The following is a 27,471-nucleotide window of genomic DNA, read 5'->3' on the forward strand; positions in this document are numbered from 1 at the left end:
TGAAGATCACGTGGCGGCCGTCTCCAGGAGAGCTTTTTACCGGGTTCGCCTGGTCCACCAGTTGCGCCCCTTCCTTGACCGGGATGCCCTATGCACAGTCACTCACGCTCTTGTTACCTCTTGCTTGGATTATTGCAATGCTCTCTACATGGGGCTCCCCTTGAAGTGCACTCGGAGGCTCCAGTTAGTTCAGAATGTAGCTGCGCGGGTGATAGAGGGAGCCGCACACAGCTCCCATGTAACACCGCTCCTGCGCAGTCTGCACTGGCTACCTGCGGTCTTTCGGGTGCGCTTCAAGGTTTTGGTTACCACCTCCTCCTATTCAGAGGTCAATTTCACATATAACCAATTTTCTATTGGGATAACATGCTCATGTAGACCATTGTATGTGCCACCAATTTGAGGTGAATATTTACCTCATAGTAAATAAACAGTTTATAATTTATCAGCATTTGATAAAAAGTTCTACGGTTTTCTAGTCATGTATATAGTAAAATATCTGCACTACTATTAATCTTCTCATAGTTCCCATCACCAATTTCTTTCCACTTCTGACTGTAACTTTGTTGCTGGCAATCCTTATGATTTATATTGATATATTGACCATCAATTGTGTTGTAAATGTTGTACTTTGATGAACGTATCTTTTCTTTTATGTACACTGAGAGCATATGCACCAAGACAAATTCCTTGTGTGTCCAATCACACTTGGCCAATAAAAAACTTCTCTTCTATAAAAAAAATTCTATTCTGTGTGATCATACAGTTCATTTATGATAGTGTAGATGAAAAGATGGACAGTAAGGAAATAAATGGGATGACCTGTTGTGTTTAATAAAGCCTTGTAGCTTATTTATTACTCTCCAAAAACTCAGCAAACTTCCAGATGGAATTTATAGGGTTTTTTTGTAAGTAAAACAAACAATGGAAAAATCCTAAATGTTAACCTGTGCCCATGTTGAACTATTTTAATACAGCATCTTCTCAACTGGTAGATAATAGCTGAAGCCTTTTAGGTCTCATGATTTTGCTTGCAAACTTGTTGAGAAGTCACAGAAGTAAAATGACCATGCCATTGTGTAAACAAAGCATCATTCTAGATTAGTAAATGACAGAGTTTCTTTTAAAAAAATATTTTACAAAGAGATGAATATTCAATGTGTGTACCATAAGTTGATTTTAAGTATGACAGGAATATTATTTGTTAATATATTTCTTTTTTCCCCCTTTAGGATCAGAATCTAAAAGTATCAGAACTGTAAATTTTTAACACAGTTGAAAAATATAGTATCCTAGCAGGACAACTGCAGATTATAAATATAAAATGTACAAATGGAAAGAAGGTACAAAAATAGTAAGAAACCTTCTTGAAAAATATAAGCAATTTTGAGAAGTTTCACTAAATTTTCCCTGATGTTTTAGACTGCTACATGCAGGAGAAACATTAAGCAGTATAAACTCACACATGCCCATAAGTATATAATTTGATATAGTGCAGCTCTGAATTTGATTTCCTGACTTTGTATAATATCTAGAATAATTTCAGTATTGAATGCCTTATATTCAGAGCTTATATTAAAGTTGCTTTTCTTTACAATGTACAATTTTGTAATAAGAATTTTATCTAAGGCTATAGATGTAGTTCTTCCGTACCATTTATTTACTGTATATATGCATTAGATGAAACTGATTATATTTTAATTTCTACTTATTTAAAGAATTTAGTCATGATTTGTTTTTTAATTTAAGTGAATTTTCCTGAAACATTGTTAAACAAAATAAGTAGGCATTAAAGACTGGAAGGGAGGCTGATTTTTTAAATTATCCTAACCCTATTAATTCACCTGGTATTTGAGATCGTTTTGTGGAAGAACCTTTTAAACCATTGCCGACAGTGTTTTGGAAGAAATGTTATAAAATCTCCAAGACAAACAGGAATGCTCTTTTGCTTTATATTCTCTCTTTCTTTCCCACACCCTTCATCCTTTCAGAATCTTGTTGGTCCAGAGTGGATAGTGTGGTCCATACTGTCTTCTTCAGAAGCAGTTGCTTTCAAAGAGAATATTAGAGAAAAATATTCTCATATTTCAGTCATGATATTTAATTGTTCTAATGTAGGGGTCTTCAACCTTGGCAATTTTAAGACTTGTGGACTTCAACTCTCAGCCACCTGCTGCCTGCTTTCCTCTACTAGCAGGGTCCAAACAGAATTACTTTATTAATTTTCTGAAAGAATGAAACAGCTTGATGGCATATTTTTATTTTATTTTTGTTAACATCAGTGCTATCTATTGCTTTTACCAGGTTGCAGAAGGTCAAGAAATTTGCGTGATCGAAGCTATGAAAATGCAGAACAGTTTGGTTGCTTCTAAAATTGGCAAGGTATGTCTTAAGATACACTCCAGTGTCTTATAATATTCGACAGGTTGCACATAACACTATTTAAAGAAAGCAAAATCTGGCATTACGGGGTATTATACTGAGACTGTAGTGGTATGCTAGGACCTGGACTACCAAAATATTAAATGTCACAATTTCATAGTAAAAGCACTGGCCAGTCATTCATTCTCAGCCCATTCCACTGCACAGAGTTGTTGTTGTTGTGGGGAAAACAGGAGTAGGAAACTGGGTTGGATATGTTCACTGCCCTGAGTTATTTGTAAAAATAATAAAGGTGGGATATAAATAAACAAATAAAATAAAAAACACTAGTTAGACCTTGACTTATGACCATAACTGAGGCCCAAATTTCTGTCGCCAAGCAAAGCAATCGTTAAGTGAGTTTTGCCCCATGCTATGACCTTTTTGCCACAGTTGTTAAGTGAACCATGTAGCCATTAAGCAAATCTGGCTTCCTCCATTGATTTGCTTATTGAAAGACGGCTGGGAAGGTTATAAGTGGTGATCACATGATCCCAGGACAGTGCAACTTTCATAAATACAGCCTAAATGCCCAACTTCGATCAGCATGGAGATGCTAAAACAATTGTTAGTGTGCAAAATGGTCATAAGCCCCTTTTTTTCAGCGCTGTTGCAACTTTGAACCGTGACTAAACAAATGGTTAGAAGTTGAGGACTACCTGTATTACATGCGAGATTCCAGATGAGCTTTTCCAACCTTCATTTTAGACATGTCACATTATGTCTCACGAAGTGTGCCACCTTTTATGTATTACGCTCTTGGGCAAATATGTGCATTTATAGAACTGGAATAAGGCCCTTCCTTGCTCGTTACAACTGGACTAGCATATTTTACTTGTGCTAGACTTATGTCCTGAGAGGGGCAATGGGGTAAATTGATCTAATTAATAAATAATAAAGATAAGCAGAATTATATAATCTCAGGTACTACTGTGAGTTTAGAAAAACCACAAACGAAACCAAGAAAAGATGGAAAAGGACATATGGACTACCCCATATAGCGTCTTGTATCCTGCTTTCTACAGAATGATTGAACTGATCAGAAAAATATATAGTGTTAAAAGAACATTCATTTATTGATGCAGTGTTTGAGTCGAAATAGAAACGTGCAAAATGTACACAACTTGTCTAAAGATCTTCCAAAAGACACTTTTTTTTAGGTATCAGTAATTTCATGCTTGTTTACGTATTTGATACGGAATTGACTATGTACCAGCTTAGGAGCATGTAACCTATTTGCAAATGACTTTGTGCAGGGCAATGCCATGAGCAATGCAACTGACAAATCTGTTACTTGAGGAACTGAGGCTGACACTTCTTCAAAAATGCACACTTCAACCTCTTCAAGGGCCTTCATATACACATAAATACTTACTTCACACACACACCCCCCCCGGGTGAAATTCAGCAGATTCTGGAGAACCGGTAGCGGAAATTTTGAGCAGTTCTGAGAACCGGCAAATATCATCTCTGGCTGGCCCCAGAGTGGGGTGCAAATGGAGATTTTGCAGTATCCTTCCCCTGCCACACCCACCAAGCCACTCCCACCAAGCCATGCCCACAGAACCGGTAGTAAAAAATTTTGGCTTTCACCACTGCCTCCTCCCCCCACCCTGGACAATTATATACAAAATATGCTTTGGTTAGTCAAGGTAATTAGGCAAAGCCACTCCAGTCATTGGCAGAGTCTATTCTCTAGGTGTAACTAATTACAGTTTAGAAATAAAAATGTGTTTAGAACTTACTTTTTTTGGGGGTTTTTTTTGTGCTGCAGGTGAAAGCGGTACACTGCAAAATTGGAGATACTGTTGGGGAAGGAGATGAACTTGTGGAATTGGAATAAATCATTTCTTTCTAAATTTACCACAGTCGGAGTAGCCTATTTTATGGTCAACCAGAAATTAAAACGAATGTTTATGAAAGCAAAGGAGTTATGGAAACTCAACTACTGCTATACGTTTTTTATTACAAAAAACAAATAAAATAAAAATGGAGTGAGTTGATTTAAATTAGCTTTCACAATTTAAATTAACATTTCCCTGAAACTCGTACTTCACTACATTATAAATATTTGTATATATGAAATTTGTAATTCTTTTCATTAGATCTATTTACATGAACAAAATTAATAAAGTCAACGTTTTGGCATATAAACTATGTGTGATGTTTAAAGTTTTTAAGATAAACTACTTTAAGATGTTTAAACTTTTTAAGTGTGTGTACACATATATGTGATTGGCAATATTTTGTGGCAACCTGTCAGTCAGTAACATTGACAAATTTGTTAGTAAAAGTATATTAAAATATTTAAGGTTTTCTACACAATCTGAACTTTTATGTAATGTGCTTGAGTATATGTTGGCGTTATGGGACTAGCTGACAACACTTCTCTTCTATCCAACGAAGGACAAAATTGAGCTATTTTGATGCCTTTCAGATGTTACCAGATTCATACAGTCAGATGGATGCAGATGAAATTTTTGATGGACTAGCTTATCAGAGACCAATCAAGATAGCAAATGTAAGGCACAAAGAATCAAGTTGCTGTTAATCAGATTTATTGCTAATGCATATATACAGGAACCTAGTCAATTAACAATTGGCAATAGATAAGAATTAAGGGAATTCAAGAGAGGCTGGACTTGGACTGCTTACGGGTATGTAGACTCAGGCTAATTCCTCTTTTGACTCTGCTCCCAGGCTTTGCCTCTCTTTCCCTTACAGCAGATGAAGCAGCAATGTACTGTTGTCCTCCATTCTTATTATATATTGCCACATTTAAGAAAATCTAGATTTATTTCAAATGGAAGAGACGACATAGAATAGATTAGAATTTTTATTGGCCAAGTGTGATTGGACACACAAGGAATTTGTCTTGGTGCATATGCTCTCAGTGTACATAAAAGAAAAGATACGTTCATCAAGGTACAACATTTACAACACAATTGATGGTCAATATATCAATATAAATCATAAGGATTGCCAGCAACAAGTTATAGTCATACAGTCATAAGTGGAAAGAGACTGGTGATGGGAACTATGAAACGATTAATAGTAGTGCAGATTCAGTAAATAGTCTGACAGTCTTGATGGAATTATTTGTTTAGCAGAGTGATGGCCTTCGGGAAAAAACTGTTCTTGTGTCTTGTTGTTCTGGTGTGCAGTGCTCTATAGCATCGTTTTGAGGGTAGGAGTTGAAACAGTTTATGTCCAGGATGCGAGGGATCTGCAATGACATATTTCAGGTCCTATAACTCTAGAATAGTGTCATTTTTTAAAATATCAAAATCCATGGTTTCTGCCAATTTTGAACAAGTTATCTTGTTTGAAACCAGTAGTAATACAAGAATTTTAACTCACTACTTTTTTTTTTAAATTTACATTTGTATCCCGCCCTTCTCCGAAGACTCAGGGCGGCTTACAGTGTATAAGGCAATAGTCTCATTCTATTTGTATATTTACAAAGTCAACTTATTGCCCCCCCAACAATCTGGGTCCTCATTTTACCTACCTTATAAAGGATGGAAGGCTGAGTCAACCTTGGACCGGGTTTGAACCTGCAGTAACTGCAGGCTGCTGTGTTCTAATAACAGGCTTCTTACCAGCCTGAGCTATCCACGGCCCTTATCAATCAACAATTTTAAGAGGATTCATATTATGAAGAAAAGCAACATGATGTATGAAAATTACAGTATTGCAAGAACTCAGTGGCAAAAAAGAAATAGATACATCACTGACATAAAAAGCTTATGCACTGATGACAAAAATGCAAGAATACTGATGGTTCAGAACTTTCAACCAGAAAAATAAGCAATGCAGTTTAAAATAACTGAAGATATTAGGAAGCAATTTATATGTACTAAAATCAGTAGCTGAGTAGAAATATCCATTAACCAGAAATGGAATGAAAAAATAAGGCATAATAGTATCACTTTTGCCTCCTTTTCCATTCATGTCCTCCCCCCAATTTATTCATTCCACATTTTGGGAAGTGATAGGACTACCTGAATATTGGTAGTATTCTAACATAATTGAAATATTTAAATTATCCTGTTTAACCTTAGCAAGACCAATGCTTCATCTCATAAGTGCTGGCATTCGGATCATTCTTTCATCATCTTGTTCACTTGACGTTCACTTAATAACCTAATTCAATTAGATTCTGAAGAGATAAATTAGCTGTGCATTTCAGCATAAAATGGTAGATTTTCTTCAGCACCTGGGTAGGTGTTCATAGCTAAAAATATTGTTTGATTTTCCACTTTTATTCTCTGCTTTCTCGCAAGACGTACGAAAGATTATGTTTCCCAAAAGAATCATAGTTATCATAGTAAGGGAGATGCATCCATTCTGGCTGATAAGTAGTAGTGCTATACACATAACATTCCAAAATGTTTTTAATTGCTGATATTCCTTCAGACTTGCTATTTTTATTTTCGCAGTTGAGTACCTCAACTCTCACTGGAGTACGCTGATACATGTCTGGGCATCCTTCAAATTCATCAAGGAATTGCAACATCTGATCATCAACAAAATATATTTCTCCGGTAACACGGTGCCCCTTTCCTGGATTATTCAGCAAATAAGGGATATTATATTTGCCTGCAATCACCAGTGGGTATTTCTCCACTGTAAGTCCTCTGCCCTGGAATTGGGATGTCCCATGGACCCCATTTATCATGTGTGGGTAGTTTGGCTGGCCTTTCTTTAGTGTCCCATAGACGAAGACGCGGACCATTCTTCCAACTGAAGGGACTGAAAGAAAACAAAGCATTAATTTTTGCATTTTGCATTAGCGGACTTTTTAAATGTCTCTCTCATCAGCAATAAATACACTTGTTTAAAACAAAACAACAATATAAACTGCTGTTTCTCACATTTGTATTAACATTTGCAAAAACGTATCACTAGAGTGAAAGTAATAAGTAGTTGATTATTGTTATGAATATTAGACAACTTCCTAATTGTAATAACTTAGTTTCTTTATAAAGTTTTATTGGGTCCCGCAACTGCGCAAAAAAGTCTTATGATTTGGGTTAAGCAGCCATGTACGTGATTCCATTGCTTTCTGCACCTACAGTCTGAGCTAATAAAGATAACTTCTCTTTCCATCCGATCAGGCAACTGTGCCCAGTTGAGAATGGTTTAACACATTCCTCCAAAGAAGCCATTTATTACGGAAAATTATTAAATTTAAATTTCTAATCTCTACAAAAGTTCAGTAAAATATTGACAACTCAGCAAAGATCAAGACAGTTTCAAGAACCTATGTCTGCAGAATCATAACTTTGCCTTTAAATAATTAAATAGAACAAAGGGGAAAAAGCAGAACAAGAAATTAAAAGGAAAAAGCAAAATAACAACAATAAAAATCAGATATAAGGGCTTTTCATACTTTTTTAAAAATAAAGTTCTACTTAACAGTTAAAATAAAGAATGAGCCAGTTTGGTCTAATAGGCACCAGGCTAGAAAGCAGGAGACTGAGAGTTCAATTCCTACCTTATGCATGAAAGCCAATTAGGTGACTTTGGACCAATTCACATTAACTCTGAATAACAGAATTGGAAGGGACCTTGGAGGTCTTCTAATCCAACCACCTGCTCAGGCAGGAGACCCTGTATTTTATTTATTTATTTATTATTTATTATTTAGATTTTTATACCGCCCTTCTCCCGAAGGACTCAGGGCGGTGTACAGCCAGATTATAAAAAACAATACAATATACAGATTAAAACAGAAAGTTAAAATAACATATTCTATAAATGGCCGAAAGTTTAAAACCATCAAATTTAACCCATAAAATTCATAAAAATACCCCAATTAAAATTTAAAATTCAAAAAGTTTAAAAAATTTAGGCCAGTCCCGCTTGGATAAACAAGTGCGTTTTCAATTCACGGCGAAAGGTCCGAAGGTCAGGTAGTTGATACAAACCAGGGGGAAGTTCGTTCCAGAGGGTAGGTGCTCCAACAGAGAAGGCCCTTCCCCTGGGGGCCGCCAGCCGACATTGCTTGGCGGATGGCACCCTGAGAAGACCCTCTCTGTGTGAGCATATGGGTCGGTGGGAGGCATAAGGTAACAGCAGGCGGTCCCATAAGTACCCGGGCCCTAAGCCATGGAGCGCTTTAAAGGTGGTAACCAAAATCTTGAAGCGCACCCGAAAGAACACAGGTAGCCAGTGCAGACTGCGCAGGAGCGGTGTTACACAGGAGCAACGTGTGGCTCCCTCGATCACCCGCGCAGCTGCATTCTGAACTAACTGAAGCCTCCGAGTGCACTTCAAGGGTAACCCCATGTAGAGAGCATTGCAATAATCCAAACAAGAAGTGACAAGAGCGTGAGTGACCGTGCATAAGGCATCCCGGTCAAGGAAGGGGCGCAACTGGCGAACCAAGTGGACCTGGTAAAAAGCTCTCCTGGAGACGGCCGCCAAATGATCTTCAAACGACAGCCGTCCATCCAGGAGAACGCCCAAGTTGCGCACCCTTTCTGTTGGGGCCAATGACTCGCCCCCAACAGTCAGCTGCGGTTGCAGCTGACTGTACCGGGGTGCCGGCATCCACAGCCACTCCGTTTTGGAGGGATTGAGCTTGAGTCTGTTTCTCCCCATCCAGACCCGTACGGCTTCCAGGCACCGGGACAGCACTTCGACAACTTCGTTGGGGTGGCCCGGGGTGGAAAAGTACAGCTGCGTATCGTCAGCGTACAGCTGGTAACTCACCCCAAAGCCACTGATGACCTCGCCCAACGGCTTCATATAGATGTTGAACAGGAGAGGCGAGAGAATCGACCCCTGAGGCACCCCACAAGTAAGGCGCCTCGCGGTCGATCTCTGCCCTCCTGTCAACACCATTTGCGACCGGTCAGAGAGATAGGATACCATTTCAACAAATGATTGTCCAATATCTTCATAGGTCTGAAACTTAGTACGGCATCCATAATCTTATTAGTAGTCAAATGACTTCACGACAGGCACATGAACAACAGTCCAATAAGAAATGAATAATAAAAAAACAGAATTTACAAGCTTCCCAATTGGCTTCTAACAAGCAAAACAGTAAACGTTTACAGGGAATTACAGGGAATGTGTATTTCTTGTGGGGAAAATAGGCAGAGGAAGGAATAGTATGTACGTTTGCCAACTTATTTACAAAAAATAATAAAGATGGGATTAAAAAAAAAAATCTTGCAAAGTAAATTATCTGATTGGACTCTCCAGACATAATTTATGTCTGTGAACAGTTTGCTCAGAGGTTCCAAGTCATATCAGATCTTCAGTCCACTGATCTTTTGAGACCATGAGCTGTTGTGGCGCAGTGGTTAGAGTGCAGTACTGCAGGCTACTTCTGCTGACTGCTATTTGCCAGTTCAAATCTCACCGAGGTGGGTAAAATGAGGACCCAAATTATTGGGGGCAATATGCTGACTCTGTAAACTGCTTAGAGAGGGTTGTAAAGCACTGTAAAGTGGTATATAAGTCTACGTGCTATTGCTATTTCTCTCTTCAGTATTGAAGGATAAAGGGGAAGATAGACACATGGTTAGCTGTCTTTCTCTACACCTGAAAATACATGGAATAACAGGGCTCCATATGCTTTTCACACACAAGGTTAAGGGATGTAACATCTGGTGACCTCTTGAGGTGCATTTTCATCCTTAAGTGAAACAAGTTCTCATATTTCTAATACTTCTAATCATGGAGAGCACTATCAAGTCGCCAAGAGTCAGACACATCTGAATGGCCAAACAACTATACTTCTAATAAAGGATGCAAAATGTGTTTTGAGTAATGCTGAATCTAGTTCAGCCACTGAGATTGTTTGTCAGTGAATCTAACAAGCCATATTGTTTTTAAAAGAGAAGAAAATGCCACTAACAGAAATAAGTGTTGAGCGTCATCTTCTCTGTGTGTATATTATATCCCATGTTTAAAGTAGCTTTTCTAGCACAAAGGGGAAAAAGCCCTTATATTTATTTAAGTCACAAGATCCAGTAATATCCCCTTTTCTCCCCAATGGTTTTGTTTAATGAAAGCTCAATATATCTGATGTTTTCAGGATTTTCCTCTGACAAAAACTGCCCAGGAAAGACCAGATCTGTTTTTCTAGCACAACAATGTAATCTCTAATTATCAGGTGCAGAGTAGCCTTTCTCAGGCTGGTGTCCTCTAAATATGTTAGACTATAACCCTCCCCATCACTCCAGATGGAGGTGATCACTGTCATGACTATATTCAACCATCTGGAAGCTAGTAGGTCAGGAAAAGGTAATAGAGATACTTTGAAATAGGGCTGTCCAACCTTGGCAACTTTAAGACTTGTGGATTTCAACTTCCAGAATTCCCCAGCCAGCATGGTTAAGTCTGTCTGTCTGGGAATTCTGAAAGTTGAAGTCCACAGGACTTAAAAGTTGCCAAGGTTGGAAACACCTGTTTTAAAGGGTGGACAATGCACCTGAACATGAGCTTAATTATACATAAACTTAAACTTCTTCCAAATCCTTTCTTTTCCCCCATTTGTTAGAACATGTGTTGTGCATTGTAATTATATTAAAATTGGCCTTCTAACAGTCCAAAATGTTTGTAAGTGGCAAATGAAACAAATGAACCAAGCAAAATGAACAAACCACCAAACCCACAAAAATATTTCTAGAAAAAAATCCAGCCCAAGTCTCTGGAGCTACATCTTTCCTCCTAATGAAAAACTTAGTTTGCACATGTGTGCACTTATATGTCGGTTCATGGCATGGGAAAGGTTATGCATATCTTGGGACATTGTTTGTATACATATGGCAATTTATGGCCATGTACCTGTGAGAGTTTATTTTTTGTATCTGTGCATCTTGATAGACATGGAGTTTGCCTTAGTTCTTGATGTACTGGTACTCTTAGGCTAAAACTTTAAAAAATGGCCATGTTTAATGAATTCTTATGCTTTCAAGCTATAATTTCCAGAAATCTTCAGGAAATCATGTGAAAATTCATGCTAAGCAAGACTTTAGAATACACTGGTTATTAATGTAGGCCCAGGTTGACAATGACAAAGCCAGAGTAGCAAACAGCATAGAACAGCAGACTACAGCAATTTCTCTTTTTTCTCTCATGAAATGGTGCTTATTCTTTCAGAAAGACAAGAATTTATTGATGGTTGGTCTGGCTCCCTTTGAAACACAAATATCATTATTTTCCACATTGCAATTTGAGTTAAGATTGTGATTTGAGTAAGAAATGCAGACCTTCAGGAAGAAGTATTGAAAAAGAATCAGAGTTAAATGTGCAGTTAATTCCCATTGGGGACTTGTACTCACTTTGAATTTTAAATGGAGAATTGTAAAACAAATTGTTCACAATCAAGAGGTCACTTGCCAAAGTTAGTAAGTATAAAAAAGGAAATGAAAATATGGATTAAAATATTCATATCCATCTGTAAAAGATATACTTTATTTACATTATGCAATTTCTTCATTGGGAACATAGATCTATGTTTTAACAAAAGAGAATTATTTTCCTCACAAAAAAAAGAAGAAAGCTTCTTCATCTCCATGTATCATGGAGAAATGAATCTCTGGTTATTCTCTTACAGCAAAGGTGTCAAACTCAAGGCCCATGGGGTGCTTAAATCCGGCTCGCGGGGCTGGCCTGGAAATACCAAAGGACCGGCCCGCAGTGCCTCTGCCGGCCAAAACAGGCCATGGGGGGCATTTTTATTTGTTGAATAATAAAAATACAATAGTATAAATAGCTTTTCTGCCTGGAAAAGCAATTTACTATTAAACAATGGGGTATAAATTTAGAAATAAGAGGTTTAGTGGAGTATGAAGTAATAAATGTTTGCCAGTAATATCTGGTACAAGAGATTGGAAAATGGTTATAGTAAAAAACTGTGGGAAGAAAGAAAAAATGTATCTTGAGCCTGTGTCAAATGCCCACTGTGACCACACCTACCATGACCACGTCCATACCTGGCCACACACCTGGCCCTCCAAGGTCAAACATAACCCTGATGCAGCCCTCAATGAAATCAAGTTTGACACCCCTGTGTTACAGAATTGATTCCGTGAGGCAAAAAAACTCTCCAAGTCTTTGCTTAAAATATAGGAATATAGTTTTCCTTTAGATTTCCTTTTACTTCACAGAAGTAAATAGCTAGTCAGGAAGTTAAAGCTTAAAATAAGGCCAATGTTTGTAGCATTGGATCAGGGGTGTCAAACTCTATTCCATTGAGGGCCGCATCAGGGTTGTGGTTGACCTCGGGGGGTTGGGGTGGGTGGGCCAGCTCAATGTCACTCGTGTCAGGGGTGCCTGTGGTGACCCAAGCACTCTGCCAGCAAAAACAGGCTCCCAAGCTCCGTTTTTAGCTGCCATGGCTTCCTGCAGCCAGCAAAAAGGGAATTCAGGAGAGTGGCCCTCGCAAACTGTTTTTGCTGGCAGAGGCACCACGGGCCTATCCTTCGCTGTTTCCAGGGTGACCCATGGGCCAGATCTAAGCACCCCGTGGGCTGGATCTGGCCCCCAAGTTTGACACCCCTGGCTTAAATGTTCAGGCAGCATCTTCCAGGTGGCATTTAGTTAATGGGGAATTACATGCAAGTAACACCCCGTAGCCTTAAGTGTACATGACTTTGATTAGTTCAGGACCAACTCTGGTCCCCTATGGTGGTTTAGCTTTGGCTTGTATGCAGAAAGAGTGACAATCATCTGCTCTTTTCCTTTCAATGGAAAACTAACCAGCTCATTTTTTTTCCGCTTCTGTGGTGGTGGAGGAGGGAAGAAGTGTGACATCTGGAACTTCTTCTGCCTTTTTTCTCTTTTGCATGGAACAGAGCAAGGGATCCTGGTGGTTCCCATCCCAAACAACCTTCCGCATCCTGTTCCTTCGACTAATCTGCAGGCATTGTTTAAAATAGATTTCTCTCCCAGTCATTGCTGTACCCTGCAATCAGGATTCCAGCTATTGGGGGGGGGGGGAGGGAAATCAAGGTTGCAAAATTACTTTCAATTTAATCATTTTGTGCAAAAGGATACCATGTTGTTGTTAACCAGATGTATGTACACAAATGCGGATGCTAACTTTTCTGTTGCTCCAGAACTTGCAGGTTTTTGGTTTTTTTTGATGCTTTATTGTTTTAATTGTTTTATAGTTTTAGAGCCACCTAGAGTTACTTGGCTGAGAAGGACAGTTATAGAAATTGAATAAATAAAATTGAATAAACAAGCCACTTCACCTCTATTGAAAGGCTAATTAGCCAGCCACATGAACACAGAGACGTCTTTGGACAGTGCTGGCTCTTCAACTTTGAAACAGAGATGAGTCGGGAATGACTAGCACATATGTGTGAGGGGAACCTTTACCTTTACCTTATGGCAAGAGGAAATAACAATAGCTGGTGCTTAATTATATACAATGACAGGAAAAAAACTGGGCAGTATAAATAAGACATATAACAATAGAGATAGATGTACTTTAGTTTGTATTCCAAAGGAAAGTTGGCAACTACAGTATTTAACTAGTTCTGACTAATCAGAAATTAGGCCTCACAATATCCTTCAGGACAAAACAACTTATTGAAAAGATTCTGTCATGAAATATTCATACTACAGCCATTAAAGTTTAATATCCTGGGAAAATGAGTGAAATCTGTATGTCATTTTTAAAAGCAATTTCTTTTAACTATAACAGCCTATCAGATTGCTGATAAAGCTTATTTGCTATTACCTGAGGACCGAAAGGTAAGTTTAAAAAAATGAAGCATATGGCATACATTGGGGTGGGAGAACAAATTAAAATAATTGGAAAACCTTAACTAGGATCACTCATTCAGACCTGTTAGGATGCTTTTGTTTTCAAGCCTACTAATTCAGTAATTCCTTGTAAGAGCATTAGCAGCATATTAATAGCAGCTGTAACTAGTCCTGGTGTCAATAAGCAGAGCATGTTTTTGCTTATTTTTTTTCTTTTTATTAAAATTTCTATTAAAAATTGCTGCCAATTTACTTATACTAGTTCCCCACTAATAGTGTATTTATAACCTCCCTGAACCATCACTGAAATGATGAAAAGCCTGTTGTTTTGGTGCCAAAGCTAGACTCTAAGAGATGCTATAAGGCACTTAAAGGGAAATGAGCTCTCACTGAATCCCGCCAGAGACACTGAAGGACAAGCTGTCCACTCATTGTTTGGCTTCTCCTGGATTTTGTTTCTTGTTCAGCAAGAATGTAATGCAGTGCTAGGAAATGCCCATGTTTAGCAAAATAGCTGTTAGTTACTATGATGGAAGGAGCAGCAGATGAATTGCTGCGGTGCTACATTTTCCACATTTGTCTGCCATTATTTGGAATCAAGCAGAGTGAATTAACTTAAATCCAAAGGACTTAAAATATCGGTGTAAGTCTACATTTATTCATCCCCAGAAGAAACCTCAGATTTAAACTTGATCTGTCAATCAGGCTAGTATACTGTATATATTTATTTAATAATGGTGCAAAAATAAAAATGATAATTTACAATATAATTCAAGTCTTTCTAGCAAGAATATTAGCACAATATTTTGGATTCTAGTTTTTTAAATTTTGCTTATAACTGCTGAATGAAGAGCAGTATAATAGTAAAAAGTTATCTCGCAGATTCTTAGTTCTCTGCCTCTATTTCCAAGGTTTTGTTCTCTAGGTAAATCCAGCAAAAGTAAAAAAAACCCAAAATAAAAGCTTCAGTAACCAAGAGCTAGGAGTTTGATATGATAACAGCCATTTTCATAAGATAAAAGCTGAAATGGACATACTTTACATGTGATTTTCTGTGATTCAGTTTTATAAGATTTTGACTATATATTCTAAAAATTTAGAAAAATGTACTACAGTCCTTGACTTATGACCACAATTGGGCCCAAAATTTCTGTTGCTAAGCGAAACATTTGTTAAGTGAATTTTGTCCCATTTTAAGACTTTTCTTGCCACAGTTGTTAAGTGAATCACTGCAGTTGTTAAGGTGTTAAGTGAATCTGGTTTCCTCATTGACTTTGTTGTAAAAAGGTCGCAAAAGGTGATCACATGACCTTAGGACACTGCAACTGTCATATATATGAATCAGTTGCCAACCATCCAAATTTTGATCACATGACCATGGGGATGCTGCAATGGTCGTGTGAAAAATGGTCATAACTCACTTTTTTCATTGCTGTTGTAACTTTGAACAGTCATTAAATGAACTGTTGTAAGTTGAGGACTACTTGTATTTATTTTCATTAAAAGCCTCTGACTAAAATTATTAAAATTTTCATTTAATCATTTACTTTTCTGTTATTTAGAGGAAAGGGAGCACCCCTGGCATGGTGACAAAATTATTTGTCTCCTCACTTTTCCCTTTCTTGAGTAAACTGTAACTGCAACCTAAACAAACCAATTTCTAAAGCTCAAAACCCCAAGATCCAAACCAAGATAGGTTAGAATATTTCAGGAATTGGCTGGTTGCTTAAATGGCAGTCTTGGCATGAGCGCTTTATAGCTCATAAAGCACATACGCCCTGCCAAACTCCCCCACCCACTGCATTTCTGGAATTTGGCAATGGCTCACCTTTATGACCAGTTGTACTTGTCATGTAAGTGTGATGTGATTTGTGATTTTTTAAAAAAAAGAAATACCTGCATATGTGTTCTGTGGTTGCAGCCTAACAAAGTAGAAATACCAGCATCTCTTGTCCTATTTTTTTTTACTCCAAGTAATCAAAGGGAAATTATTTAAATTTTAAATTATTTAAATAGTTTCCATATGAGATACATAGGAAGCCTCCAGATCCTTTGGGCAGAAGATGAAGTATGGATGGCACCTATTTTTACTTTATTGCAACACAGCATCCTATTTTTCTTATCTTTTTACTTCAATAACTTTACTTTCTCTGGAAGAAAAAAAAAAGCCCTCACTGTTGGCTCAGTGACCAGATATAGTTACATATTAATTCTTTAGAAGTTCCTGAAAACTGTAGGAAGCAGGTGAAAAAACAAAATGCCTTGAACTTTAAACCTGAGCGCAGTCTGTTTGAATAAAGCGAGTTTTAAGGTCACTCTTCACTCAGTGCTAACTTTCAAGAAGGACCCACATGCCAGAAGAGACTCCTGGGACTGCATCCTGTTGGTTCTTTGATGCTTTCATTTTGTAACTTGCTATTTTCTTTAGAGGCAGACTATGGGCTTCCTGCTTGGGCCAGCCGCTGTCCAACCTTACCAAATATCTCAGAAGCGTTTATGGCAAAACACCTTTCTTACATTAGCCAGGGAGGCACCAGTGGAAACCACAGCTCCTTTGAAATCAAAAGGTTAGAGCCTTCTCTCAGCAGTTGTCCGCTCTGAAACTATGAAATCCTGGTTTGTGAAAACAAACAGCATTACAACCACTGAACAATACCTGTGAGAATGCTTTGTATTTTACTTCACAGACAGATTAAGTATTCGGTGATTTGAATTTCATTTGAAATAGGACCACTGTTTACTTGCAGCTGTCTTTTAAAGGTCAAGAAGTCCCCGAAGAAATGAAGGAAGGTATGAAATCATTTTTAAACATACATATCTGAAAGGTACATAAAGCATGCCGCATCTCACAAAATTCTAGACTCAAACTGCATCCTCTTCCTCTCTAAATTCCCAAATCACTGGTGATCTGCAGCATTCCCGTGATACGTTTATAGTCTTCCCTGAACCAAAGTACTCCAATACCTGTACCTAAGAATGGGTGCAAACTCCTCTTTGAAACATGAGTCAGGCATAGCACTGTACACATGGCATTTCTTCCACACTGAAGTTGCAAGCAGAATGTTCCACTTCAGCACTGGGCTAACATATAGCAAGTAATCTTGACTTAACAGAAAATGTGCTTCACAATGCTTTGCACATAGCTGTGAAGATTAATTGGAAATTCTAAGCAGAATTGACTGCTTCACTGTAAAAAATGACTGTGATAAATATAAAATTTATTATTAAATTTATCCAAACTGACACTAAGCAGCAATCATTAATATTTTATTGAGATTAGTCCAGAGACTGTAGACTACCTTTTGCCTGCTAATAGATAACCATAGGATGAAGTAATAACAGATACAGTATTTCTTCACAATTATTAATCAAACAAAGAAATGCTTAAACATTAAAAAAAAGATAAGATTACCAACTGTTATCTACATGGTAGTTAGTACCCATGTGTGCGTTCCTTTATAGGTGGTGTTGGAAATTAGTAATCTTTGAATTATACTTAAAACCCAAAAAAGTGCAATTTATAGAGTGGTGGTGTCACATAAACATACAGATAATTCTCAATTTATGACTATAATTGAGCCTGGAATTATGATTTTAAGTTGCGCTGGTCATTAAGGGACTGGCCTGATTTTATGACATTTGTTTGCAGTGGTTGTTAAGCAAATTTATTATTTGCATTTGGCATTTTTTGCTGGAAACTGAAAATAAGTGCCAGTTTCCAGCAACCCCCCTCCCCAATAAATCATGGTCAAATGACTGCAGATATCAGAATTTTGAATCTGAGTCATAAATACCTTTTTTGGACTCGTCATAAGTTTGCATGATTGATAAGAAACGGGTCATAATATGAGGACTATCTGTATTGCAGTATGCTTATTACTGCCCATGCTTACAAACCAGCTGAAGCTTCTGGGTGCTTTTCAAGGGCAGCTCCACTGCCTAGGACATTAGTGACCATCTGGAGAGCCTTCTGATTCAGGAATGGGTACAACTGGCACATGAGATGAATCACTGCAAAGGCCCTTTCTCCATTGGCCACAGCTGCCATCTGCTTTTCATGCAAAAGCCACGAGTCCAAAATTATTCCTTAATTGTGCACCAGTCTTGAATAGGAAAGTGCAGCTGAATCCAAGGCTAAAGATGGAGACTCACAGCTAGGATTAAGCCTAGGTCTGTTCCTTCCCATCCAAATCCACACAGCCTCCAGGAACTGGTACAGGACATCAATAACATCACTTACATGGTCTGAGGCCAAGTTGTATAATTGGACATTATCATGATACTCAACCCAACTGATGATTTCACCCAGCAGTTTCATGGCGATGTGGAACAGCAGGAGTGTCAAGCCCTGCAGCACTCACAAGTAAGGGCTGTAGTCACAATCTCTCTCCTCTTGTCAACATCAACTGAAACCAGCCACAGAGAAAATAGGCAACCACCATAGTATGGTGTTCCAAATGCCCAATCCCCATAGCCTGTCAAAAAGAATACCATGATTAATGGTATTGAAAACCACTGAGAGATCAAGGCGCATGATGGACACACCCACCTCAGCTCCACAAAAGAGTGATCTATACAGTCTCTGCAATGAACATGCCTAACTAAAACCATGGTTTGGTCACAAGCCATCAGAAAGCACAATCGGCCCAGTCTTTGTACTAAATGCTGACGTGAACAAGTCCAAATAATCTGCTTCCTTCAAGTTCTCTAGAACTGAAATCTGACCTCCTCTATAAAAGGAAATGCTGAATGATAGTTATCCAGAACTGTTGGGTCTAGTGTCTGCTTAAGGAGAGTGTATACCAGAAAACTCCTTCAAGGATTAAGGGACTATATCTTCCTTCCTTAAAGAATTTAAGTGGTGTTCCCCTTAAGACATTGTACGAACCTAATTACAGATCATCTCCTGGGTGACTTTCACCACTCAGAAGGGACCTGGTTCTAACAAACAGGTGGCTGAGTTAACAGACCAGATAACCCTTCCTCAGAAAACACAGGGCTGAATTCACTCCAGACAACTCCATAAGGCCTTGCCCATTAGAGTCCAACTCTGAGCGATTGTGAACAATTCTTATCTGCCAAATATGAGAATATTCCTCACAGTGGCCCTGCAGCTCATCCTTTCCCAGTAGGACCAGATTGCCTGAAATGAGGGGCTGGATGATGGGCAATTGCAAATGTAATAAAGTCCGAGAAAAAAGGATGTTTCACTCCATTGTCAGCAAAATGTAACCCCAAATATGGGTTTTTACTCATGTTCAATCCGATTTACTCTTCATCCTTCTTCAACAGCATTTCCAGATTCTTCTACATTTTTTTTGTAGCAATTGTCATGCTGATTGATAGAATTCTTATAAATCTTTGTTATACAGCTCTACTATAAATACTTTGAGCTGGAGGGAATATTAGGCTACGATTCCTAAAAAAATAAGTTTTGAATTTGACTTGAAAACTTTATTTAACAGTTAGTGAATTAAAATAGAACTCTCTTTTCAGTTAAGGCAAAAAATTAACAATTCAGAACTAACATTTTCAAAACTAAGATTTTTTTAATGTTCTATTTATTTTGAAAAGGGCACTTCTCTGCAAGTAATTATTACATTACAATTCAGTAATTCCTTTTCCGTGTTTTATTTTTATCCTCCTTGGTATTAATATCACAAAATGATTGACTGTACTTGTAAAGTTTTGTAGAATTTTTAATATATTTATAGCATTATTATAGGGCAAAGTGTACAAAAAATGTATCTCTCCAAGTCACTCTGATTCTTTTATATGACTTACTAGTTTAAACTAAAGGGATTTGGCTGAGCATTTTTTCATGAATATATATGGCATTTTGAGCCCTGTAATCCTCCATAGATAAATAATAGATAGGTACTACGTGATAGCCAACAATTTTCTCTGATTTGCTCAAAACAGACTAAAAGGAAACATTATTATTACAATTCTAAACATGCATTCAGTGGTTCATATTCCTAGGAACACCCTGCATTTAAAAAAAGAATCATCAATTTATTCCAGAGTATAATCCTCAATGGCAAAAGATTCCTTAGTATGGTTTGTCTTTCCAGGAAGCAAGGAAGAGAACAAAAATAGGTATGTTACACTTTACAGACATTTTATATGATAAATGATAGTATAAATATATGTAGCCTAAAGCATATTTTGTTAAGATTCTCTGGTAAACTGAACTCATGCCTGTATAAATTCATTCTGCACTGCAAATTATTTGGAGTAATATAATGCACTTCATTTTAGGATTCATCGCATGTACAGCAAAACCAATTATTATTATTAGGATAAGCCACAAAATATTTCAGACTGAACCACTTCCTTTCCACTTTCACAGAGTTATGAAAAAGAGCTCAGAAGTATTATTCTGTTTTACGTTAGCAAAGCAGGCAAATTTCACTTACGGTAATCAATCCGTTTAGTTATTTGTTTGCCACCTTTCTCTAGATTCTGGACAGCTTAGAAACATTAAAAACCAATAAAACCATGAGCAATAAATATTCCTAATAGCAGTAATACAGTACAGTTAAAAAGATGGGGAGGAAAGATGGGGAGGATGCACATGGGAAGGGAAGTGGGGTTGTCTCTTAATCTGTCAACCACCTCCAGTATAATACTCCCCTGTTGGGGCTCAAGGCAACTGCCATAGCCAGGTCTTCAGGCCCTGATGGATAAGCAAAGTGGGAGCAGATCTCCCCTTGGGGATAAGGGCAGGTGCCACAGTAGAAAAGGTTCTTTTCCTGGACCCCACAAGCTGAAATTCCTTGACTAATGGGACCTGCAGCATGCTCCTTCTGCCAGCAGTTTATTTATTTATTTAGTCACACAGTATATATAAGCATAAGCATGAAATAATTATACAATATATAAGCATATATATGAGTATGAGTATGTAATAACTATATTAATTGGATATAACAAAAAGGAAACAATAGGACAGGAACGGTAGGCACGCTGGTGCTCTTATGCATGCCCTTTACAGACCTCTTAGGAATGGGGTGAGGTCAATGGTAGACAGTTTTTGGTTGAAACTTTGGGGATTTTGGGAAGAGACCACAGAGTCAGATACTGTATTCCAAGCATTAACAACTCTGTTACTGAAGTCATATTTTCTGCAATCAAGATTGGAGCGGTTAACATTAAGCTTAAATCTATTGTGTGTTCGTGTATTGTTGCAATTGAAGCTGAAATAGTCTTCGACAGGAAGGACATTGTAATAGATGATTCTGAGTTAAACTCAGGTCATGTCGAAGGCGGCATAGTTCTAAATTTTCTAAACCCAGAATTTCAAGTCTGGTAGCATAAGGTATTTTGTTGTATTCAGAGAAGTGGAGAACTCTTCTTGTAAAATATTTCTGGACACGTTCAATCGTAATGATGTCAGAAATGTGGTATGGGTTCCAGACAGTCGAGCTGTATTCAAGAATTGGTCTAGCAAATGTTTTATATGCTCTGGTTAGTAGTGTAGTGTTTTTGGAGAAGAAGCTACGCAAGATTAGGTTTACAACTCTTAAGGCCTTTTTTATGATGTAGTTACAGCGGCTTTGGCACTTAGATCATTTGATATGAAAACTCCTAGATCTTTAACAGGGTGGGGGTCATCAGTAAGGTAATGTCCATCGAGCTTGTACTTAGTGTTTAGGTTCTTTTTTCCAATATGTAAGCCGGAGCATTTGCTGGTTGAGATTTGGAGTTGCCAAGTTTTAGACCATTCAGATAAAAAGTCAAGGTCTTTTTGGAGGATAGCTGTATTGTTGGTGGTGTTAAATAGTTTGACATCGTCAGCAAAGAGAACACAACTACTTGTAATATGGTCACAGAGATCATTAATGTATAATATGAAGAGTGTTGGTCCAAGAACGCTGCCTTGGGGAACGCCACTTTTAACAGGAACAGGATTTGACAGATAGATAGAGTTGGGCAGACCAGTGTCATTGGGGTGAGAAAAGTTCCTCAGATAGCCTGGACCTGTGCCATGAAGGGTTTTAAATGTGATAACCAACACCTTGAATTGCACCTGGAAGCAAACCGGGAGCCATTGTAGCTTATGGAAGAGTGATTCCTTAGTGGTAACAGGGCCATTCTGATCAGTGGAAAGAAATCAGATTTAAATTAGTTTATCACAGAGTATTCCTCCTGCAAAAGAAATGCTCAAGGATCAGCAATAGATTATCTTAATATTTATGTGTACATTAAATGAATGCATCATACTTTTGTAAAAAAACATAATAAAGTCACTAATATAGTTGTCAGCAGAAGACCCATTGCACATCCTAGATGTGGGGAGATACTAGCTATGATTTAGTAAACCCAAAATGGCTGGGTTAACCGAACCAATATATTATAGGTCACAATAGCTTGTTTCACACCACATAGAAAGTAAAAACACCCACAACCATCATAATTATAACATGAACCTCATCATAAACAAAATAGAACCTCAACATCTATGTATGTATGTAAAAAGGGTAAAATATATGCTGTTCTGATACTGACCAGAAAAAGCCCATTTTAAAGACCATAGAGAAATCCCTTCTCTATTGCATGGCATATAAATTTGATCAGGTTCTCACAGCTGAAATTCGGAATATGGTTTTGAACTATATTACAAGGATGAGGGGCTGGCACACAGAAGAGGGCTAACATTTTCCAAAGCACCTGACAAGAAGCAATGGATGGAAATTAATCAAGGAAAGAAGCAATCTGAAATTAAGGAAAATTTTCCTGTCGGAACAATTAACCAGTGGAACAGCTTGCCTTCAGAAGTTGTAGGTGCTTCATCACTGGAGGCTTTTTAGAGCAGGGGTCTCCAACCTTGTCAACTTTTAAGACTTGTGGACTTCAACTCCCAGAGTTCCTCAGCCAGCAAAGCTGGCTGGAGACCCCCCTTGGTTGTTGACAAGGTTGGAGACCCCTGTTTTAGAGGAGACTGTACAGTCATCTGTCCAAAATGGTATTGCGTCTCCTGCTTGAGCAGGGGGTTGGACTAGAAGACCTCCAAGGTCCCTTTTGATTGGATGAGATATACTAAATTTTCTGGTTCCAACTCTCAAAGCTATTCAACGGGATGACTTTTCTGCGGCTGCTTTTTGAAAGTCGCACGTCCAAATCAGCCATTATACCTGAGGCCTGATCGCTTCAGCTCAAGAGAGTCCAGCCTCTGGAGGAGGCTATTCCCCCGAAAATACCCGATAAGAGCCATGAAACCTTTTCCCTGACCCTCGATCGAGGGCAAAGGCCTTTCTGCGTCTGCGCACCAGACCGGGTAAGCAGTGCAATCCCGGACGGAACGTTTTCGTCAGCACGTTCATACTCTCTTCTCCCACTAAAAATAGTTAATCTTTACGACTCCGCTCAAGGGGAGAGAGTTAATTCCCTCGAGCCAGAGAGACTTCGGGCTTCGCTCTACGCCGAGACCGCCCGTCGCCAATGACAACCACAAAAGCTCCTTCCATATGTCTCCATCGAGGGTCTTAAACCGCGGTCTACCAATACGATCGCTCGCCTCCCCTCACGTGACCTCGCGAGGGCACGCGCCGCTCCTTTTGAAAACCCGCTCCAAGCCAACGTTCGATATTTCTCTCACTCTTAAGCCCCCACCACCTTCCCCGGGCCCTCCACGAATTTCACATGACGCTTCTTAGCCAATCACCTTCGAAAACACTGGCACCAATCTCGGGACGGGGGGGGGGTTTACGGCAGGCTGGACTCTCCACCCCTTTAAAAAGCTCACCTGCCAGCTTGAACGGCCGTCGAGTCCGCCTCGACCGACTTGCTAGGCTACAAAATTCGCGGACCTTTTCACCTCAGTTTCCGGGTTGGGGCCCTTTAACAGCCGATGATTGGGCGGATCCGCCTTCCGTCACAATAGGGCTGGACTAGAAAGGGACTTTTCGGTTATGTACATCAGGGGTCTCCAAACCGTGGCAACTTTAAACCTGGAGGACTTCAACTCCCAGAATTCCCCAGCCAGCTTTGCTGGCTGGGGGGGTTCTGGGAGTTGAAGTCCACCAGGCTTAAAAGTTGCCACAGTTGGAGACCCCTGATGTAGAGGTGGTTGTTTGCAAGAAGGTGTGACATTTTTTCCCCACCAAATGTTGCAAATGTTTATTCATGTTCCTTTATACATGTGTGTGTGACTTTATATATTGATTGCAAAAAGGTGATCATAACGAGCTTGGGACACAGCAATTGTCATAAGTATGAACCAGTTGCCAAGCATCTGAATTTTGATCACGTGATCATGGGGATGCTGCAAAGGTCATAACTATGAAAAACAGTCATAAGTCATGTTTTACAGTGCCGTTGTAACTTTGAATGGTCACTAAAGAAACTTGTAAGTTGAGGACTACCTGCACAACAAATTAAAAACAAGAAAAAAATAGGAAAGCATATAAAACAATAAAATACATAAAACTCGCAGCCAAGAAACCCATTCATCAAAACAACAGGACTGTACAGCTGTTGCAGGGGCTGCCACACTCCCAGATCTCCAGTCTGTTGGCAAAAAGCATATTTTCAGGACCTTGTGAAAAATCAGCAAGATCTGGGCTAATGTGATCTTCAAGGGCATGATGTTCTATACCAGTGATGGCAACAATTTGGTCAGAGCGTGTCAAAAATTTGGAAATGCCTAACTTGACTGCTTGATCCAAATGAAAGAAAAACTTCCCCATCTCCCCACATCTAGGTTACTATGAACGGTGGCACTCAATAGCAGTGCCAAGGCTGGGCCTGCAGTAGAAGGCCTGGCCTCATGTTTTCAGCCTTAGGGCCACCGCTGCCACTTAAAATGTTCATCTTCTGACATTCCTCAAACATACATCTTTCTTATGTGCCCTCTACAGACTCCAAAAATCATATTAGAAGGCATATATGAAGAATAGTTGTGGTGTGTTGGTGAATGCTGGAAACATTGTGACATGTCACCTTTGACGTGTATCATAGGTTCACCATCATTGTTCTACATAAAGGAAGGGTTCTCTTCCTGTGTATACATTTTTGTATGTGTTCTTAGAAGCACTTACAGTATTTTTGAAAGGGGGTCGCTGAATTAGGTATTGGAGGTAGGATTGAATTTGATTGCAGCCCATAAATCTTACAGTGTAATTATTACTTTCCAATGAGAGGGTTGAACTTACATTGTCATGCTAACAGAGCCACTGTTTACTGAATAAGCCCAATTACCTAAATTCACACTGACACATTTTTTATTTTATTTATTTATTTATTTGTCACAACATCATACAAAAAGATTATATAGTATATACACATATAAACATATATAGGAAGAAGAAAAGAAAAACAATAGGACAGGAACGGTAGGCATGTTTGTGCGCTTATGCACGCCCCTTATGGTCCTCTTAGGAATGGGGTGAGGTCAATAGTAGAAAGTTTTTGGTTAAAGCTTTTAGGATTATGGGAAGAGACCACAGAGTCAGGTAAAGTATTCCAAGCACTGATGATTCTGTTGCAGAAGTCATATTTTCTGCAATCTAGATTAAAGCGGTTTACATTAAGTTTAAATCTATTGGTTGCCCTTGTATTATTGCAATTAAAGCTGAAGTAGTCTTTGACAGGAAGGACATTACAATAGATGATTCTGTGAGTTAAACTTAGGTCTTGTCGAAGGCGACGGAGTTCCAAGTTTTCTAAGCCTAGGATTTCAAGTCTGGTGGGATAAGGTATTTTGTTGTTTTCAGAGGAATGGAGAACTCTTCTTGTAAAATATTTCTGGACACGTTCAATTGTATTGATGTCAGAGATGTGGTGAGGGTTCCAAACAGGTGAGCTGTATTCTAGAATTGGTCTAGCAAATGTTTTATATGCTCTGGTTAGTAGTGTGGTGTTTTTGGAAAAGAAGCTATATAAAATTAGGTTTACAACTCTTAGAGCTTTTTGCTATGTAGTTGCAGTGGGCTTTGGCACTTAGATCATTTGACATGAAAACTCCAAGGTCTTTAACGGGATGGGGTCGTCTGTAAGGTAATGTCCATCTAGTATGTACTTAGTTTTAGAGTTCTTTTTCCTATATGTAAGACTGAGCATTTGCTGGTTGAAATTTGGAGCTGCCAATTTTAGACCAAGCGGTTAGATGGTCAAGGTCGTTTTGAATGATAGAAGTGTTGTCTGTGGTGTTAAATAGTTTGACATCGTCAGCAAAGAGAACACAATTACTTGAGATATGGTCACAAAGATCATTAATGTATAGAATAAAGAGTGTTGGTCCAAGGACGCTGCCTTGAGGAACGCCACTCTTGACAGGAACAGGATTTGATAAAGCATTGCCAATTTTGACCACTTGTTGTCTGTTAGACAGAAAAGCAGATATCCATTTGTGGAGGGGTCCTGAGATGCCATAGGATGTTAGTTTAAGGAGAAGTTTATCGTGTACTACTGAGTCAAAAGCTTTGCAGAAGTCTATGTAGATTGCATCTATTGATTTGCCTTGATCTAGATTTGAAGTCCATATGTTTTTGCAGTGGAGAAGTTGTAAGTTACATGATAACTTTTCCTGAAACCAAATTGTTTGTTGGAGAGTAGGTTGTTAGTTTCTAAGTGTGAGGTAATGGATTGATTGATGATAGATTCCATGACTTTGCAGGTGACGCAGCAAAGGGAGATCGGTCTGTAGTTTTCGACTAAGCTGGGGTCTCCTTTTTTGAAGATGGGGATGACTGTGGCTAGTGACCAAAGTTTGGGAAGAGAACTGGTAGTGAAAGCTTTATCAAAGATAATACTTAGGGGTTCAGCTATATTAATGGAAAGTTTTTTTAAGAAATATGCACATAGACCATCAGGTCCAATAGAAAGCGATGGTTTTAAGTTGTGAAGAGCTTTACCAACGTTGTCTTCTGTGAAATCTATATGAGTTAAATCATCATAGTCATTGCTGGTTCGTTTGTGGAATGTTGGATATGTGTTATCGGAGTTAACAAAAACTGAGCCAAAGAAAATGTTGAAGAGGTTTGCTTTGACTGTTTCGTCATTGCATTCTTTGTTGTTAGAATCTTTTAGTGGTGGGATGGATCTTGAATCTTTAAGTTTACTGTTGACAAAATTATAAAAGGCACGATTGGAATTTGTGCGTAGAAGGTTTTCTTCTTGCTTGGTGTGGTAATTTGTGCATTCAGTTTTATTTGGTTGCATATGTTTCTGTAACGGTTTCTGAAGTTTGTAACATAGCCTTTTTGTTTCTTTTCCAGAGGATTTTTTTTGATTGAAGCTTTTTTATTGATATGGGTAGTTTGTTTTTCTTGGACATGGTAGTCATTCGTGGTACATATAATTTAATGA

General features: G+C 38.5%; 2 protein-coding genes across 8 annotated transcripts in view; one reads left to right on the plus strand and one right to left on the minus strand.

Annotated features, from left to right (window-relative positions):
• The window catches only part of PCCA (propionyl-CoA carboxylase subunit alpha), a 250,707-nt gene extending 243,705 nt beyond the window's left edge, over positions 1–7,002 (plus strand). For 2 of the 4 annotated variants that reach the window (XM_058184791.1, XM_058184794.1), the window contains 3 exons: positions 2,305–2,382; positions 4,859–4,942; positions 6,864–7,002. In XM_058184791.1, coding sequence (XP_058040774.1) covers positions 2,305–2,382; positions 4,859–4,942; positions 6,864–6,896 — 195 coding nt within the window. In that variant the 3' untranslated portion in view covers positions 6,897–7,002. The other 2 variants (XM_058184793.1, XM_058184792.1) reach the window with 2 other exon arrangements.
• Positions 4,938–24,012, minus strand: GGACT (gamma-glutamylamine cyclotransferase). 4 transcript variants are annotated; one of them, XM_058184796.1, is made up of 2 exons: positions 23,828–23,912; positions 4,938–7,176 (listed from the first exon to the last, which is right to left on the minus strand). In XM_058184796.1, the coding sequence occupies exon 2, from the start codon at positions 7,157–7,159 to the stop codon at positions 6,686–6,688; it is 474 nt and encodes a 157-aa protein (XP_058040779.1). In that variant the 5' UTR covers positions 7,160–7,176; positions 23,828–23,912; the 3' UTR covers positions 4,938–6,685. The 4 variants fall into 4 exon arrangements, 2 of the variants coding, with proteins under 2 accessions (XP_058040779.1, XP_058040778.1); XM_058184795.1 differs by having other exon boundaries at positions 4,939–7,176; positions 23,909–24,012; XR_009155307.1 differs by lacking the exon at positions 4,938–7,176 and adding an exon at positions 20,965–22,258 and having other exon boundaries at positions 23,909–24,011.
• Positions 24,013–27,471: the final 3,459 nt, after the last annotated feature.

Source organism: Ahaetulla prasina, chromosome 5, assembly GCF_028640845.1.
Source record: "Ahaetulla prasina isolate Xishuangbanna chromosome 5, ASM2864084v1, whole genome shotgun sequence".
Classification (NCBI taxonomy): domain Eukaryota; kingdom Metazoa; phylum Chordata; class Lepidosauria; order Squamata; family Colubridae; genus Ahaetulla; species Ahaetulla prasina.